The sequence below is a fragment of the Sander vitreus genome, chromosome 21 (genome assembly GCF_031162955.1).
Source record: "Sander vitreus isolate 19-12246 chromosome 21, sanVit1, whole genome shotgun sequence".
Taxonomy (NCBI): domain Eukaryota; kingdom Metazoa; phylum Chordata; class Actinopteri; order Perciformes; family Percidae; genus Sander; species Sander vitreus.
In genome coordinates this window covers 21,821,377-21,839,408 of record NC_135875.1, presented here as the reverse complement: position 1 = coordinate 21,839,408, position 18,032 = coordinate 21,821,377, and the positions used below count along the sequence as shown (strand labels likewise).

Sequence of the window (18,032 nt, the reverse complement as noted above, 5' to 3'; positions counted from 1 at the left end):
CTGCATGTACCTACTCATCTCGCTGCTTTATGTAAAACTCAACTGATTATATTTAACGTTGTTTCTGATAAATTACAAACTATAAAAAATGATCTGCCAGAAAGCACACTGTTTCCCTTTGCATTCCTTTATGCAGGCCTACAAATTAAGAAATTCCAGGTAAAGGATCACTCTCGGATCAACACTATTGTTGCTGCTGTTAAGATTAGTCAGATTAGTTTCAGTTTGAAACTTGTTTATACTGTAAGTAACACTGCTAGGACTGCACATAGTGTATGTTGAGAGTAGCCAGTTTTGTGGAAAACTGCTAAATTCCTTGAAGATACCTTCACGATAATCAGTGTCGATAAGTCAAAATAGTCAAATTCCATGACTAAGACGAAACTAATTGTTGGTCCAACACTCTATACTTTGTCTTCCCTGTCTATGGCACTCAGCCCCAAACCCATGTGTTCCTACTGAATCCATAAAAACAGGTTATGAAGGTGAACTGTAATTCCTTGATCTAAGAAAATTGTTGAAAACGTGAGTTTAAAGATACAAGTTAACCCCTGATTCTCACTTTGTGGTACAGGCTCAAAGCAAAAATCTTTGAATTACCAACCATGTCATCTTAAAACCGATTTGAAATGTATACAAGTGATCTGTATAAATATCCCTTTCACAGAAGGTGTAAAGGTGTCCAGAATTTCTTAAAACCCACCATGTCTAACATCTAAGCTGACATAGTAGTACATATTTAGAATACAGCAGTAGGAAATGCTACTCCAAGACAGGAATAAAAGGATACAGGTCACATTTTGTATGAAAGATATTCATATTAAGTGTAAAGACATTCAGCCAGCACATTGTTTTTCATTTTTTACTCTTTAACATACATAGTATATTCCAGTACTTAAGTTCAGCATTAATAGCATCCATTAGGGAGTCCTGGTTTTTGAGGTTAGTGCAACAGAAAACCACAGCTCAGTCTTTCAGTGCTTTAGATTGATACTGTCGAACAGGTTCAAACTGGACAAACACTTTAGGGGTAAACAATGGTACCTACTAGCTTTTAATGTGTACCGAGTCCATAATATGAATTAGGTCCATGTTGAGTGCTTCATAATGCCATTTCTTTTCTCATTGATACCATCAGTATAGTAACAGCTGCTGTTATTTTATACTGCAACAGTTAGTCAATGTGCAGAGTTCACCTGTGAACAGATTCTTGTCTTCAGTTATTTTTGAGCCACCTGCAGCATTTCCTCTACAGTCAGGAGTTTTTCTCTGGGTTTCCCAGTGGCTTCACCCCTTCTCATCTCCACAATGTCAATCTTCTCCCAGTCGGAGAAAGTCACTGGTTTCACTCCTACAGGCAATACAAATCACATTTAGCTAATGGCATTTTTTTAACAACAGATTTGCATTTAAAGATAGTTTTTAATTTAAAAAAAATCTGTGAAAAAAAACTAGGCAGGGCTGATCAAATATGAATCAAGATGTTACTGCATTGCCTAATTATTACCTTGCATGTTTTCAGAAACATATTTTAGTGTATTGTTTAGCTGTAACATGAGAAGGTTTGCTCCAGCCGGTCAGTAGGCGGTGCTTGGTTTTGGCTTGAATGTTTTTACGAAGCAGCCGAGTCACAAACTTTTGTATTTCACAGCTTAACAGCACACTAAACAATGTTTCTGATGATTTTTAGGCGAGAAAAAGGAAATTCAGTAACAGAATCTTGATTTATATGTGATCAGCGCAGCCTAGTAGTTTACAGTTTGACCGCAGTCATTGACTAGGGGGAGCACCAGGGGGAGGCAGAGGAACATGATTTTTTTTTCACAGATTATCATGTGCTACTGTAAGGATATAGTGACAGTTTCAGCAAATATGACTAAAAGTTATTTTTTTATAAACGTGACCTACTTGGACTGGTATAGTAGATAGGACCATAGTTGTGTGAACTTTTGATCATGTCGAACCAGTTAGGCTTCTCCATCACTAGGAAGGAGGCATGTTTTCAACGTGCACTGCACTAGTACACATAATATACGTGCAGTACACATTGAAAACATGCCTGTTCGCAAAAGACTGATTGCTTGGCCTCTGGTATTGCTGCGAGAACCGCTCATCCAAACAACTCCACACATGACACTGCACTTTCTTTTGGTTCTGAGCTATAAACCTGCCATGACATAGTTGTGTTCAATATCAATGCTAGAGTATACATGTCGTTTGCTAACAGCGAGCTATTTGGGACCCAAAGATTTTAGGACGCAAAAGCGTTCATTCTGAAAGTTACATTGCTGACGCTTGCATGTTTGCTACAATGTAAAAATCTCCGGTCTCTCTTTCTTCATCTGTTCTTGAAAGAACTGTAGCGAGCAACGGAGAGTAAGCTTTCCCAGCATGCCATTCCACGGTTTAACAGTTCATAGTGGTCCCCTCTCACAATACACCACACAGTGTTCATTACTAAATATGTCCTATAGAGCTCAAGAGCTCGCACACGACACTGCACTTCCATGCATACTCAGCAATACACCTGCCAAGTGTGAAGTCGATCGGATGAGCAGTTGTTGAGAAAATCGAAGGACAATAATACATACAAACAGAAACTCCTTTTATTTTAGATAGATGTAAAGTGTCACTTAAATAATGTTATGGAAATCTAAACAGACTGTGATTATATAAACTTCCAGGTCAGAAAATAGGCCTCAACAGAAAGCAGTGAAACAACCAAAGAGACAGTAGAGTACCTCTCTTTTCCAGCAGAGCACAGATGCTTTGTGAACCGGTCTTGGCAGCAGATACGTCCAATGTTCCAGAGTCCATGTCCTCCACCATGGATCGTGCAGTGTCAAAACTATTATTCATAGTGGTGGCTATCACCCCAGTGGGGCCTGTTTTTAGCCAGCCACTACAATATAGACCTAGAAAGAAAGATGAATTCATTCAGTTTTTTCTTAGCAAGGATTTAGCTTGCTAAGTGCTCTTGTTCTTTATGGTATTTACTGAGTACCTGCAGCTTGTTCAATACGGCCCATGTTGTTTGGAACGATGGCTTTGCGGGAGTCAAACGGCACTGATGGATCGATGGGGATGCTCTTGTAGCCAATACTGCTAATCACCAGGCCACAGGTCACGTCCTCCACTTCTCCAGTGAGCACTGCCCGGGCTCCCTCGCCTGAGCCCTGGTCATACACAGGGAACCGACTTTAACCAGGCCAGTGAACTAAGCAGCTTGACCATGAGGGACTTCTTAATTGCTAAAACAAAAATCCTGTTACCTCCAGCCTGTTGACCCCAAGTCGGATGCCAGCTGTCCTGTTGTGGTCAGGGTCGGCCAGGATTTCAATGGGGCTCCGGAAGAATCGAAGGCCCCAGAAGCGGGAGGCCTTGTTTCGCTTCTCCTTCTCTCCTGGGATCTCCAGGGCTGTCTTTAACATTAGCTCTGTCAGACGCTTTCTGGGCCTCGGCAAATCTGACACAGCACAGACACTTAAAATGAACATCTGTCAGCTTTGGTTTTTCTTACATTTAAAGTAGTTACATTCAGAATTACTGTGTATTTGTGTCTGATCTCTTCATGGCCAGAATGGACAGGAGGAACAATCACAGCGACCAATAACGAAGTAGAAATATACATACAGGTATGTAAGTATTGTTTAAAGGCAAACTTCAAATAAAACAAAGAACATTTTAGGTCAACTGTTTTTGCTTGTATTAGACTAAAAAGTCAAGTCTTCTTGACTAAGACTCATTTATTATCGACTAAAATAAATAGACCACAGACCAGAATGTAGTTCTGTTGTGCTCTTTTTAAGCAAGACTCAAATGTTTTGTGTTGAGTTTTTGTTGATAAAAATCTGAATTAAGTTGACTTCTCATTTCAGGACTAAGACTAAATCTGAAGTCATTGGAAAAATTAACTCTGAACTCTGTGTGTGTGTGTGTGCGATCACGTGGCCTCTGCCTTGTTGTACATAAACATGGAAAAAAACGTGTAGGTGTGTCTGAGAAAATGTTTGTCATAGAAAACACAGAACCTACACCTCCACACTAAAGAAATGCACAATGTTTAATTATTTTGTAAGTATGTTTAAATCCACTGGTCTTCATTGATACCTGTAAGTGCATGCTTTTTGATGTGCTGCTTTAACCACGCACCAGTAACCACTGCAGCGCTGCTAATATTATTACTTGTAGGTTTAGCAGCACTGAAAACAAGACAGACACAAACCACCAGTTTCGTTTAGCACCCGTCAGTTACTGCTTATCGTGTTTAACAGAGAGAAGATCAAGGTTGTTATAATTAGCCATGAACAGAGGCAAGGAGACTGTGCACTCTGACGATTGCAGCATCAATCAGCCCAATGTCATTTCTCTAGCAAGGACCAAGACGCTGTATGGTGTTGCATAATTCTGCAGTTTCTTACACAAGCAGAAAACTTTAGGAACTAGAAAACATCTGTTCACAGTTTCCATTTGCCTCACCATATATGGACTATAGGTCTCAATGTTGCGGCTTTTAACCAGAGCGTACATTTCTTCCTTCCTAGTGACATTTACAGCTGTCTCTGCATTAATCAAAGTCATATTTCTTTTAAACTCATACTTTCAACACAAAGTATTTACTAAGTATTTACTTAAGTACTTACTGTACTGCTAGTTTTACTCTTTTCTGTTGTATTGCATATAATAAACACGTTACTGTATGTAGCCTATTGTGTTGCCTTAAAATGTGAAATATTGTCATTCTTGGGCCCTGGTGTCAACTGAAAGATAACAAATCCAGTGCAAGTCTCCACACTAGTTCAAGAATAGAGCAGACTGATGAGACAGTAAAAAAAGAACATGCCATCCTTCAAAAAGAGGAAAAGTATTAAAGGTCCAATGTGTAGGAATGTCTCCTATCTAGCGTTGAGATCATATATCGCAATCAACTCTCTCGCACCACGCAGTTCAAAGTACGTATTACAGCTACGGTAGCCTTCACGCTTCAAAAAGCCGGTCTCTTGCTCTTTTCAATATTCTTTTTCTTTTTTCTGGGCGAAGAAGAAGACTCCTGTTCCTGAAATTTGGATTTTGAATACGTGTGGGTCCTCCATGTTTCCGTCTTCAAAGTTGTCGGGGCCGGGAAGCTACGATACCCGTTAGCAGCATTAGCAGCACCTGTGAGTTTATCATGTGACAGCGAAAACGCGAAAGGCGGAGCAGTATGTCCTGTATGTCCCTTACCGGCTAACGTATTTCAAGATGGCGCATGAATATGGAGCATCTACCGCAGTTCATGCAAACGCAAATGTAAACTTTCAAGCCAATAGGAATACTTGGAATTGATGGTGGTGGTAAATATTCATGAAAAAGGACAAGTTTGTGAACAGGCAACACAGATTTTGATAATGAACAACTAAACACGTTACACACTGGACCTTTAAGATAATATTTCATTTCTTACCTTTAAGAGCTTCTGTGACACCCTCAAAATCAGCCGCCACCATGTCAGGTCTGGTGTTGGGCAGGTTCACCATTTCTCTAAGCTCCTGTAGACAAGGAGAACATAGCAGGGATGGTTGGGCTGGACTAGAAAACCGTTTAAAGCTGGAAGAACATGTCTCTCTTAGTAAACATGTTTGGGGAGTTTAAAGGGTAATTCTGGTTTACCACAACTTGATCTTATTTTTATAGTGTTGGCCATCATTTATATTGCTTATGGTAACATTGTACTCACCACAGTAATTGCTGCGATATGGGATCATTTTGGTACAGATCTACAAATACGTCTAAGAGGCACAAGCAGTCATCCTGTTCTCTAAACTATTGCTTACCTACCACGGGTAATGGTACTCCATGGGGTACTTTGGCAGTTACAGGGGAGAGAGAGAGAGTGGAGTAGCTCAACTCATTTGAAAAAACAATCGAACGAACAAAAAAGTATATCTCTAATTAACCATCAGGTAAGTCTATACCATAAACAACAAACTACCAGATACAATAGGCCAACTGCACAGTACACACCTCCCACCAACCTGCCATTGTAACACCTTGCCAATGAGCGTCTATGAAAACTAGAGGACTACACATCAAAATAATTAGCTGAAAGTAATGGATGAATAGTTTTAATATTTAGATGAAAAGTAATGAAAAAAGCTGAAATAATAAAATAATAGGTTAGTTGCATTAAAATATTGGTAAGAATTCCTCTGGAAACTGTGAACAGCTACAGCAAGTACTAGGGGTGGGAATCACCAGAGGCCTCACGATACGATATGTCACGATACGATATGTCACGATACGATATTACTGCGATTTTAAAAATATTGCAATATTCTACGATATATTGCAATTTATTACCTTTTTTCCAACATCAAATTTTTAGATAAGTCCATACATACCCTTATCATCTCCTCTGTCTGACGCACCCACCGTTAGCCTAGCTTAGCACAGATCCTGGAGGTAACCGACTCCATCTAGCCTACTGCTCCCAATAAGTGACAAAATAACGCAAAATAACACGTTCCCGTTTACATGTTGTGATTTGTATAGTCACAGCGTGTACAAATAACAAGGTCACATGAGACACAGACATCGTCTAACTGTATACATACTGGGAACTATTCTCAGAAGGCAAAGCACTGCTACTTCTGCTACTTGGGCGGAGTGATTTGCTCGCAGCACCTGAGAAGCCTCTGAGTGAACTCCAGGCAAACTCTGTGCTCCTCAAAAACAGTAGAGATACTACTAAGAAACAGCCCAGTAAACTGTACAATCTAAATCAGGCATACAAATGGGCTCCAAACAATGATGAACAATGTATACACACTTTGAACTCAGTTACACAAAAAGAGTTGACAGACAAACTGAAATCTCTTAAATCAAGAAAAGCTTGTGGCACAGATTGTGTAAAAAATTAAATGCTGAAAAACAGTACCCCCGAGTTACAAATTGCAATTGTTAAACTGTTCAACATGGTGCTGACATCTGGCTGGATACAATGTGCCTGTTCCCAGCATTAGCACAACACTTTGCGATGGTTAGCTTATTACCTGTGACGATATACAGTATGCTAAATGTAACGTCTCTTTCACATTAGCAAGTGACTGACCTATCTGGGTGAGTTTTGAGATGCCTGATGAAGATCGATGTTGTGATCCGTCCAAATCCATCATTTATTTTGGTGCCACACACCTTGCATGTAGCTGTTGTTGTGGCTTACAGCCACTGTTCACAAAGTTATTGAAAGCAAAACTAATGACAAAAAGGCACAACTCCCGGAGGACTTGGTGTCGCCATCGTCAATGCATTTTTTGATATGTGAGTGCACGCACATAGGCATAGCGCATGCGTTACGTTGCACATTATGGCAAAGGGCAGGGGACATGCAGCTTGTCACGCGTTTTCCCAACGTATATGCGGCAATAAAAGAAAATAGAAATACATGAATGAATTTTGATTGAAAAAGCAATAATTGCATGGAAACAGGTTGTTGACGAGTCCGAGTCAAGCTCGAATCCGAGTCAAGTCTGAAGTCTTTTGGGTCGAGTCGCAAGTCAAGTCTGAAGTCAGCTGTTTGTGCAACTTAAGTGCGACTCGAGTCCGCATCTCTGGTGTGTTCCCAGTGTAAGGGAAATCTTACATGACAACATCAGATCATTCATAGGTCACAGGTCAGGGGACAAGAATATTCGGCCAGTCTCTAACAACCAAACCTCTTCATGTATAGCTGTTTGTCAATCTACAGATTCAGAGAGTTTACGTAGGCAGCTACATGATAAGGGAATGTTTTGTGTCAGGGCTGTCTCATTTGGAGGTCGGTGGGCCAGCCACACGATTTAGTATCTGTGTTAACGGCACCTGCAATATTTTTGTTCAAGGTTCAGCTAAGGTAATGTCTCCAGCATGACTTTAAATACACAATCAGGAAAACAGAAACTTCCAAGTACTTAATACAAGATTGTTGCCGACACAAACCTTGATTGTGCAAGCAACCTGTATGGGTCCTCTCCTGCCAACAACCAGCACCCTACGGACCTGGCTCTCTGCCAGAGCTTCCAGGGCTGGCTGGGTGATGTCAGTCTTCTGCGGGGGGGAAAGGTGATATTTTGCAATTCTGTCTCTTCATCAACAACATTTTCCTCCTGAAAACTGGATTTCTGTGGGGTTGTAAAGTTTATGTTTATTTTGCTTCAAATTTGGTGTTATTTCTGATGCTGTATGTCCACAATTATGTAGTATGTAAGTTTTGGTATTTGTCGTTAGTAATTTTCCTTAAATTTACTGTTGAGGAAGTAAAGGTTCTGCAAATGGCACCTTATTCCTTGTCTGTAAAGCATGGAGCCGTGTGACACATTTTTTACTTCTTCATATAAAAGATTTCACGTTTGCTCCTTTTGCTGATACGCATCTTTGTTTTATATTTGTTCTCATCTTTATCTTTGTGAACATGCACATTCCCCTCAGTGTATCTCACGAGGCTCAAGGCTGTGTGTATCTCACCTTTAAAATGTCAATGGGAGACAACAGGACTCTTGCGACATCCAAAGCCACGTTACCTTGTCCGAGAATGACGGCTGTTTCACAACTCAGGTCTGGACTCAGCTGAATGGAAAAGATAACAGAGCGAGATAGAGATTTGCTGATAAAGGAGTAGAACCAAGAAAAATATGACTGATTTGATAATCATAACACCTGGCATTATCCACTTGAGAAATATTCACTTGACTTACACCGTCTAAAGGCATACCTCTCGACAGCTGGGCAGCCCGTTGTACCAGCCCACAAAGTCTTTGGCAGAGTACACACCGGCCAGGTCTTCTCCTGGCACTCCCATACTCCTGTTTCCCTCTGCCCCGTAACTCTACCATAAAAACATACAAAAAGCAATGCATAAGGATGCTAAGGCTTATTTAAAGTGGCTATATGTAACTTTCAGTTTGTGTTGATTCTAGCGGCCGCTTTGGACAATCGCAGTAGTGTTTTTACCACACCTGTTGTTGTAAAGGTCTTCTCTTTCAACGTGACATCATGACTTTGTGTAAACATACACGCCACCTTCTAAAGCCAAGTGGAAACGTAACACGCAGGACACGATCCCCGGTCTCCTGGGTGACAGTCCTGTGTTTTACCCATCCTCCACCCCAACCAACCATCTCTATGCGGATTTTCAGGCTATCATACAACTCGCTACGGCGTAAATTGATACGCAATCGCAAGGTAATGGAGGTGTTGATAAACACGCTAAAAAAACAATTACGCGTCTTGATAACACACCAAAATGGCATACGAATTGGCGTGTCATACATACATACGCCACTTACTGAGATCAGTCTGTCTCTTTACTATGCTGTATTGCCCACTGTGGATTACTGAGTTAGCGTTACCGGGAGGTCATATAGTCGCGATCAATATTTGGCTCAAACAGAAAATCATTCATGTACAATAAAAGAATATGTTACAGATGTAACATATTCGTTGCATTTCAAGTGTTGCATACGGTAACTTAGCCTACTTTGGATGTCACCTGAGCTAAACCGGATATCACTGTCGGACGTAATTTCATGTAGGCTACTGACGTAAAACCACACCGCGCATTGTAAAGTTATTTTATGAATGAAATGGACATATTAAATACCGGATGGCCAATTCGGGGTCGGTTTTGAATCATTTACAATCCCGTCGTCTGTCACTTTTCCTTTTAGTTTTTAGTTGTTCTTCGTTTAATTTCCCTGTGATGGCCCTGCCCCAGTATCAGCCATAACTATAACTGATATCTTATCAAATACATTTAAAATACAATCAGGCCTATAAAGAAATCTCCTGCTACCTTTTACCTGGCTGGATACGCTAACACAGGCTTTTCTGGTGTTACAAAGAAATCTGTGACCCTTCAAAATGTGTTACTGTAGCGCCGTGTACCTGCCGCAAATCATTCTGTGACTTTGCAGGAAAAATCTGACCCGGGCAGAGGCATTAATAAAAACTATATAAATATAGGGTTTTATCACTGTTAGTTTTTTATGATCATTATATACACAATTACACAGTTTCAGAAACATTAAAAAGTTACATATAGTAACTTTAAGCCCTGTGTTTTAATGTTCTTACCAGTACGACTGCATGGTAGGCTTGCTGCAGCTCTTTGATGCTCACATCCTTCCCCACATTCACATTACCGTAGAAGCTACAGCGCGAATGTTTGGCCGTCTGTGTGAATGTGTTGATGACGTTCTGTGAAGGAAGGTTCAGAATTATTTTTAGTCAAAAAGGTAAGATAACAGGATTTGGATTTGTACAGTTAAGTCAGTTTAATGAAGAATACAAGTTTGTGTATCTTATTATAACACAAAGGACTTTGATTAAGACACATGTGTAACGTGAGGGTTCATTATGTGGTGGTTGGAGCACTCCGACAGCTGAATAGGGACAGATAACTTTCTTTGGCGGCACTTTGCTGTTCTCCACACTTCTTTGACCTCCACAACAACACTTCCTTGTTTCTCACGCACGTGTAGCTGAACTAACCAATCAGACGCTAGCAGAACTTAGACTGAGGTAAATGTGAGGAAAACCACAGAGGTAGATTCATAACTGCTGATGTAAATAATTAAACATGTAACAGGGTTTTTCCTGCATAGAGGAATTTTTGCCGCCCTCCAAAGACGTTTTAGCCGGCACCAAAGGAAAATCAGTGCCAACATGATAAGAACTAAGAGGAAAAATAGCGATTCAAATCCTCTTTGACTGTGTTTAATTCCAATTTACCAAACAACAGTTAAAAAGCAGAGCATAAAGTTAAATAGGAGCGCTAATCTCAGTTTCACCGTCCAGAGTCTGGCTGTGTCGGACACTCCCGGTGATTTAAACGGTGTTATTTAAATGTTAATATTATTTTTTTTAAGCAGTTTGTTGATTGGGGTTTCACTTACTCAAGCATTATCGAAATTTTTTGTTCATCAAATTGTCAGAAATAACAGGCAAATGCATAGATTTCTGTCAAATAAGGTCACACAGACTCATTAGTCCCTTTCCGACCGGTGGGATTTTTGCAGTTCCTAGAACATAAAGTTCCTAGAACGAATGTGTTCCAACTGGACCAATTTGGGGATTATTAAGTTCCTTTGACCGCAGTTCCTGTAACTCTTTCAGCTCCTACTTCAGGGCAGGGTCTTTCCCTTTTCCGCATCTTTTTAATATTGTATTAACTTCACTGTTTAGCATGCCTTCTACTCTTGTAAACAGGTCCTAAGTTTATCTTTGCACTCTAAAGTTTGCTGTGTTGTGTTTTACTTTGATATAAATCAAATATTTAATAGAAAAGTGGGTTACTACAGTTATTTGTACATGCACACATGAAGGTAGGCCTACCTGTTTGACAAAAAAAAGCAGCAGCAGGTTAAATGGCTGTGGTATCACAATAAAATATTGTGGTGGTTAGATGGCTGTGTTATAATAACAAAAGGTCTTTTGTGTTCACACAGCCATCTAATCACACCTGTTGACATTGTTTGAACATGTTTGTGTTATCATCACAAAAGGTCTACACTGGCATTCAGACAATTTTGTCTGAACTCCCTTACCCCTCCTACCAGTTCGTATGGCCACTTGGCAAGTGCAAATGCAAATGAGGAAAACAGGTTTGGGGGAGAGTAGTTAGTAGAAACCCTGATGTACTGTAAATGAAACTACTGACTGTGTGAACACAAATATGTAAATAGTTAACTGTATAAACATTGTTAATATATTTTTAGTTTACATGTAAACCTTACACAGGTTACACACACAGGATGTCTGAGACAGAGACATTGGTGGCCCCGCCCGGGACAAAAATCAATATAAATGCACTAATTGGGAGCTTTTAAAAATACATGGTACAGACAACTAAAGAAAATGTAAAATCGTGATTATTAGGCAAGTTCTGTAAGCATAATGATTTGTGTGTGTGTGTGTGTGTGTGTGTGTGTGTGTGTGTGTGTTTGAGTCAAAGCATTTGGACTGATGGCGCAGTGAGACTCTATATTGAAAGCACAGGTTTTCCTTCTTATTTTTGCAAAAAATATAAAATAACATAAAAGTAATAATTATAACATAAAATAAAGGTTCAGCTGTTGTAACCAACTGATTTAGACATATAGTGGCTTAAATATCAGTTTGCGTTTTTGTCTGACTTTGAATTAAATTATATAATTAAACAAGGATGTAAGTGTAATGATCGTTGCTGTCATCTCACCGCTCTCCTGTCATAGTGATACTTTGCAGTAAAACGTACACACAGCTTTCCCAGGAAAATCTGGAGAATCTGGTTTCTTTAATCCACTGCCCCGATTACGTAAACCAAGTTTCTCGTATCAGTGACTTTTAGGAATGCCACATCACACAGTTATAAACTACTATTATGTGGAATGACTAATGAACTAATGTAACTGGTGGAGCACCTCTTTAAGTGTCAGAAATAACAGGCAAATGCATATAGATTTCTGTCAAATAAGGTAACGCAGACTCATTGTCTTCACTGTATGCAAACCGATGCTTACTGACGTGCCGTCGCCCCCCCCAAAGACCCATTCTAAGGCAGGAAATTATTAAAAATTATTAGGCAAGTTCTGTAGGAATAATGATTTGTGTGTGTGTGTGTGTGTGTGTGTGTGTGTGTGTGTGTGTGTGTGTGTGTGTTAGAAAGCAAAATGTTGAACTATTGCTTTTGCAAAAAAAAACTCCTATACACTGTCTTAATTGCAAAATATATTAAGTTTTTAAGAGTTGCAAAGAAAACCTCCCACACACTGTCTTAAAGAAAAACTCTCACACACTGTCTTAAAGAAAACCTCTCACACACTGTCTTAAAGAAAACCTCTTTAAAGAAAACCTCCCACACACTGTTTTTAAATATGGCAATTAAAAGGGAGGAAAATCATTTCTCCCTGCATGTGAACCATCAGTCCCCACCAAAGTTGTTTTGTTTTTCATTTTCACTTTAATGCCTGCAAGATACTGTTATGGCAGACAGTTTCTGGGCTCAACTAACTCAGCTCAACTTATTGTCACGTTTTAACTGGCATACATGATCTGTTGGGTATTGTCCATTAATACGTGCCAGGGACTTTTTCTGGCAGGCTTACGGTTGTCAATTAAACTGCCTTCAAACGGTGAGACTTATCTTTCATCACATACTACTACAAGGACTGAAGTCATTTGACTTGAGTTTCTTTTTATTTAATATATAATAATAAGCCAACTATAGTAATAGACACACCAAGAACTGAGAGGAGAAATCATCACAGCACAGATCAAAGAGGACAAACTGATCATGTCAGCATTATGAAAGCACTCTCACTTTCTATTAAGGTCAGCCTGCACCACAGTGGACTACTTCAAAATGCTGACACCCCTGTCCGTACTGTAAATAACCAAATAGTGTCTGTTCTCTAAACACATCTATTTAGGATCAAGGACCTTGACTTCAGGATGATCAGGGGCCACCCCAAACCTGACCAGACCGAAGGGGACCGGCAGCCGCTCATAAAGGTCCACCTCAACATCTTGACGGGCCTGGGAGGACAAAAGGAGAGAGGCACAACATGTACAACAGAATCTTTTTGATTACAGTTGTTGGATATTTGCAGTGATTGGAAAGAAGTCTCCTTTTTAAGAACATGACCCTTTAGGCTGAGTTACAGGACTTGAAGGAATACGCCACCGTTTGTTGAAACAGGGTTATTCACCGTCTCCTCTATATTTATATAGGTGAGCAAACGCATTTTTGTCTCAGTGCATGCATTGTCTTAGTCCGGCAGCGCCCCTGCTAGCTTAGCTTAGCGTAGTGAATGGAATCCTTTGTTGCCGGTTAGCAAGCCGTGAGTAAAAGTGAGCCAACAACAAAAAACAAACAACCTAATTACTTCTTGTGGCCTGCGTATTCAACGAGTACAAATAGCAATGCAGATTAAGACTAGACGATTTCCTAGGCAGATATTGATTTGGGACTATATTGGGTGGAAGCACAGCCGAAGCACTGCTACTTAGGCGCAGAGATATCATGCAGCACCTGAAAACCCCCCAACTTCCGTCAACATACCGGCGTGAATATTAGCTGGCTATTTTTCCTACAGTAGACAGTGAATGGCAATGAACATGGTGGATTTAACAATGTAGCTATGGCTGAACTTTGGCCTACTTTAGCATATAAAAATTAGCTCACTAAGAACCTGTGAACCACAATCCCAAACTGGCAGTTTCATTTTCTGTATATTGAATTGTTTACCTAAAGTAAACTTCTTTGACTTTTATGCACATCATTGTCTTTTTTATATATATATATTAGTTTTTCTAAAATTATACTTTGAAAAAATCCCAATATATCGCCTAACGCACAGTATCAAAATATATTGCAATATATTGAATCGTGACCCATGTATCGTGATACGTATCGTATCGCCAGATTCTTGCCAATACCCAGCCCTAGTGTACAAAGTAACATATTATACCTTAACTTTTTATTTTTAGCCATGCTAGAAGTGTGGCTCTATGGATGGCAATGTCCACTTTGGTTCAGACTGAAACATCTTAACGTTTATCTCAAAACAACATAATGTTTAAGTACAGCCTGTTGATCTTGTTATCGAATAAACCCCTTTGAAGAGACAAAACACGATTAAAAAGAGAGAAAATGATTAAAGACAAATTAGGCCCAGACACCTCCATGTTAGCTTGTGATGTCAGAGGTGAGAGCCATGTGCAGGCAATCCTGGGCCAGACTCTGACTGTCGTACATTATGTTAATGTCAAGTCTGAAGAGGGCTTAAGAAAGATCTGGGAAAGGGATTGTAATTCAAGTTTGGGAGAATAAAACCATGGAAGTACATTTCAGGTGCTCAGTTTAAGATGCAGCAGGCACAATTACAAACTACTGAATCTATACACAGGTAGCCTATTGTTATACACCAGTTGAAGTTGAAAAATGGGACCTGTGAATGATAATTATTATTGGAAGTATTCCTTCAATTTTGTTATTTTTATTTGACTTAGCCATTTCATGTCCACAGATGTCTTCTGTTTCCTGTTCTTTACGGATTTAAAAAGGTGCCTTGTTGTATATTATGTTCTTTATGCATTGGAAAACTTTAAAAAAAAAACTTGAATTACTGATGACAAAAAAGACATCAAAGAGCCACACAGCTCCATTTAAATAACACCAGCTAATGCTTTACAATAAAATGTGTTGAGAAATAAAGCTCTTTCTTTCTTTCCAATAAAATATCTGTACACAACCTAGGCAATATTTAGGACAACTTGTCACACAGAGATCAATGTGTACTGTGTACTAGCCTGATGACTCAAAAAATACCAGCTTGGTCTACACAAAGCAGTCTGCAACTTATTTCCTGTCCTACTAATACGAGGCCTGCACGGTTACGTAATGCTCATGTAAGTATGAGCATTTTTTTAAAGGCATATATTGAAAACTTAAGCAAACAAGAGTCAATCAGTCAGGCTGGGTTTTCTAAGGAAGTGCAAACCTAATTCTCCGTTTCATTTTGACCTGGTTATTTGTTCAAAAGAAATGTTGATAATTGTGAAGCGGATGTGGTTACGTTAACTTAGGCTAGGATCACATAGGCTGACTGATACATTGGTAGCTACTATTGGGTGTATTAGGTCATTGTAGGCAATGTTTCAAATCAGTGAGCAGGACTGCTTTATGGCAATATTGTATGTTCATAAAATATTCACAATAAAATATTAAAGTACATTAGTTGTCAGGTGTCAGTATCTAATTTTCCAGATATTTAACTATATCACAATATAAAATTATACTTTGATAGACGGTGTTATCCATACCGCCCAATCCTAATGCCTATAGATATTTTCCAACATAACCAAAACCGGTAAATACCTTGATCAAACTCTGTGCCGTGTAGAATGCTGCTGGACCGCTTCCAACAATACACACCTTTGGGCTGCAAGTGGAAAAAGAAGCATTTCCACTGCCATTCGTACCTGCGGAATAAGCAGAGGGTGAATGAGAGATCATTGCAATTGCAGCAAACAAACAAAACATTTAAGGGGGCTGTGGGAAGAAGCTGTAGGATGAGGGGTCACATATATACTGATACTGTAATAGCGGTAGTTTTAAGGGAATTCTTCTTCTCTCTTTAGACTCCTGGTTTGCTCTTTGGTCTCCTAACAAGTCTTCATATTTGCTACTGTGCCTCACCATAATGTATTCAGAATCTGCCAAATAATTACACTTGTATGTTCTTGGTTGCTGCTTTATTGATGTTATTGTATGAATAAGAAAATAGAAAAACAATGATGCTTGTATGAACAACTGTGCAGTCTGTACCCAATGATGATCTGCAATAAACATATTTTCAAAAAAAAAAAAAAAAAAAACACAGCAGCAAACAGGAAAGACTTGTTGTAACATGTCCTACTTTGCAACATTCCCCCAGCAGTTCGCAGCTACTGTTAACTAAGTTACGGTACTGGTTCATTGAAAAACTGAGTAACTTTAAGGCATACAGTTGTGCAATATTACATTTTACTGATAAAAGTGCTGCTAGGTACTCTGCGTATATGCCGAACTGCCAAGCGAAGTCAAGTCAAGTGGTGTCTCGTAGTTTCAAGCAAGTATGCAGCTTTCTCGGAAGGCAACTTAAACACATTTATAAATGACTAACTTTTGTACTGGGTTTGGCACGTGTTGTACTGAATGTACTAGATATAATCAGCGTTAAATACCGCGGCGTTAACACACAACTTAACGTTATGGTTTCAAAGTGCCTCACCATCATGAAATCGGCTTATCCATGCATGCCTACTTCTTCCTTTAGTCCACAACTTCAACCCGGAAAACATCATTTTATGGCCGCTCATCTTCTTCCCTGGCTACAAACAAACTTTCTGGCTTGAAACAAATAAATAGTTAAACCCACTCTGTTGTTTTCCTGGTATTTAGTAACAAGCTCCACATTGCTGCCTCTGCTTTGAGCTTTGGACAGTCAGCAGAACTGAGAGCAAAGGCCAAGGTGAAAAACGTCCATCTTTCCTGGGCTACGTGTTCGCAAAGAAATAGCTTAACGTTAATGATGCTATCAGTTAATTACATGTACGCGTTTCGAACCGCGTTTCTTTATTTGTACCAATATTAACTGTATCATAGTTACAGTGGTATCATCAACAGACTGTTTTCAAGGCTGCACCATGTGTTACACCCGAGACAGTCCGTGGAACACCGACAATTCAGTACGAAGGTTCCACATACTGTAAACGGGGCTGCTTGGCCAACTCGCATTGACCGTCACACTTTTCACACGCAAAGGATAACTAGCTAATTTATAACTGATAACTTGGGCTCACTGGTGGAATGTAAGTACATTTACACAAGTACTGTACTTTAGTACAAATTTGAGGTACTTGTGCTATACTTGAGTCTTTTCCTTTCATGCCACTTTCTACTTCTACTCCACTACATTTCAGAGAGAAATATTGTACTTTTTACTCTACAGTTCATCTGACAGCTTTAGTTACTAGTTACTTTACAAATTAAGATTTGCACACAAAAGACATGCAGCTTATAAAATACGATGTTTTATTATGAATTAAACCACCCAACAATATATAGGCCGTCAAGTACAGCTGAAATGGTAAACACAGAACTGTTTGGATCGTTTCCAGTTTCGAAAATGTGAGGATGATTCCGTACGAGTACTTTTACTTTGAATACTTTAAGTACATTTTCCTGATGATACTTACATACTTTTACTTAAGTAACAGTTTCAATGCAAGACTTGTAACAGAGTATTTTTACAGTGTGGTATTAGTACTTTTACTTAAGTAAATTATCTGAATAGCCTACTTCTCCCACCACTGCTTGGGCTGCCCTAGATACCTATGCGCGCGACATCCTACGCGTTAATGTTCAGAATTAAAAGCTGAAACTTGAGTGGAAATATTATTACAGTAGAAAACAACATGAACCAAAATGAAAATAAACTAAATTCTAAAAAAGCATACTTTGTGTTGTTTTATTTAACATGTTTATGCTTCAT

General features: G+C 39.3%; 1 protein-coding gene across 3 annotated transcripts; it reads right to left on the bottom strand.

Annotated features, from left to right (window-relative positions):
- Positions 1-848: 848 nt before the first annotated feature.
- fdxr (ferredoxin reductase) lies at positions 849-18,032 on the bottom strand. Of its 3 annotated transcripts, none has more exons than XM_078279091.1 (12): positions 16,770-18,032; positions 15,875-15,978; positions 13,435-13,530; positions 10,090-10,212; positions 8,729-8,842; positions 8,482-8,583; positions 7,957-8,064; positions 5,444-5,528; positions 3,273-3,466; positions 3,005-3,176; positions 2,742-2,915; positions 849-1,351 (listed from the first exon to the last, which is right to left on the bottom strand). In XM_078279091.1, exons 1-12 carry the CDS (start codon positions 16,855-16,857, stop codon positions 1,221-1,223), a joined length of 1,491 nt encoding a protein of 496 aa, XP_078135217.1. In that variant the 5' UTR covers positions 16,858-18,032; the 3' UTR covers positions 849-1,220. The 3 variants fall into 3 exon arrangements, with proteins under 3 accessions (XP_078135217.1, XP_078135219.1, XP_078135218.1); XM_078279093.1 differs by lacking the exon at positions 16,770-18,032 and adding an exon at positions 16,075-16,735 and having other exon boundaries at positions 15,875-15,951; XM_078279092.1 differs by lacking the exon at positions 13,435-13,530.